This window comes from Myotis davidii, unplaced genomic scaffold (assembly GCF_000327345.1).
Source record: "Myotis davidii unplaced genomic scaffold, ASM32734v1 scaffold362, whole genome shotgun sequence".
NCBI classification, from domain to species: Eukaryota; Metazoa; Chordata; class Mammalia; order Chiroptera; family Vespertilionidae; genus Myotis; species Myotis davidii.
This window is the reverse complement of record NW_006297152.1, coordinates 4,587,915-4,589,289: the sequence shown is the minus strand read 5'-3', so window position 1 is coordinate 4,589,289 and position 1,375 is coordinate 4,587,915. Positions and strand designations below refer to the sequence as shown.

The 1,375-nt window shown below is 60.1% G+C and overlaps 1 protein-coding gene across 1 annotated transcript in view; it reads right to left on the bottom strand.

Annotated features, from left to right (window-relative positions):
- Positions 1-158: 158 nt before the first annotated feature.
- Positions 159-1,375, bottom strand: part of NMNAT2 (nicotinamide nucleotide adenylyltransferase 2) — a 114,645-nt gene continuing 113,428 nt past the window's right edge. The window contains exon 9 of the mRNA XM_015569929.1: positions 159-367. Within this exon, the coding sequence (XP_015425415.1) occupies positions 159-367 (209 nt within the window). The remainder of the gene's footprint in view (positions 368-1,375) is intronic.

The window sequence follows — 1,375 nt, the reverse complement described above, 5'->3', positions numbered from 1 at the left end:
CTCCTTGGAGAAGGTACTCTATGACTCAGGTGGCTTCCCCCAGGGCTTTACAAGAGCAAGCATGAGGAAGTGGGTGTGGAAATGCAGTAGGAGATACAGCCTGGGGTGGGTGAGAATTTCCTTCCCTGGAGAGAGGAATGGATTGCCCTCCTGGGAGCTCAGAAGTGGGGAGGAAACTCGGGTGGGGGAGGGAGGCTGTGGGGAGAGGGAAGACCAGAGGCCCACATCAAGTGCCCCCTCCCATCCTTCCCCATGCCAGCCGTGGGCGGCCTTGCAACCTTGGTACTCACATCTGCCTCGTTCCAGAGCCCTGGGATGCAGAAGGATTCGAGCAGGTCACTGCCACACAGCAGCAAGATCCGCAGCTCTGAGGAGGGGACAGAGTTTGCAGAGGGAGCCTGTGAAGACCTGGGAAGCATGCTGCTCTCAGCCGCCTTCCCGGATGCATCCAGGAGTTCCCCCCCGCCCACACCCCTCCAGGGCTCCCAGGCACCCCTGCACCATGGTGTGTGCAGTGCAAAAGCTTTTGCTCTCCTCTCCCTCAGCTCGTTCACAGACCACCCCTGTCTCCTGTGGGAGGATTACTTCGGGGAGGGTCTGGTTTGCTGGGTACTGAGGGGTTTCTGGGGTCAGGATGGCCCTCACTCTAACAGAGACGGAGCCAGCGATGTGCCCTGACTAAGGTCTCGGGGTCTCTGTTGCTTCATATCAAACTCAAGGGTCAGGGGCATTGGCTTCTCTGATGCTGGGCCCTGTCTGGGTTTGTCTCCCATCACAAATGCCGCCATGACGCGGGGAAGGGGGGCATTGAGGGCACCTGGGGCAGTAGCTGAGCCGTCAGATGTCCTCTCCTTCCCTGGCCTGTCCTCAGCGGAGGGCTGGAGAAGCGGTGCCGAGGACCCCTTGTCTGACTCCCAGGCACGCTCCCCGCTTGTCAGTTGTTTTTCTTCCCTCATTAAGCGCGCTCTGAATTAGCCCAGGGAGGCCCATCGTGGTTTAAAACAAGCAGCAAACTGACTCACTCATTCAAACCCTGGGGTTCTTGGAGCCACAGAGGAGAGATCTCTGCCTGGGACGGGACTCGGTGGTGTGTTTAGTGCGGAGCCATCCCAGGCCCCCTGTCAAGAGACCGTGGCTGTGGGCTTCTTGTCTGAAACAGTGACCCTGCCTGGCTCTGAGCCCTCCAGAGGCCGCTGCCACCCCAGGCCCGGAGGCTGAGGTGGCCTTAGACCCCGCAGCTAGCTCAGGGCCTGACAGGGCCTTTCAGACCGTGATGCTGTCCCTGCTGCAGGAGTCCCCCGAAGGTTCAGAGGGAGGCTGCTTGCGTGACAACAGACAGGGCAGCATCTCATCGTTCCACTCAAACGGACCATCC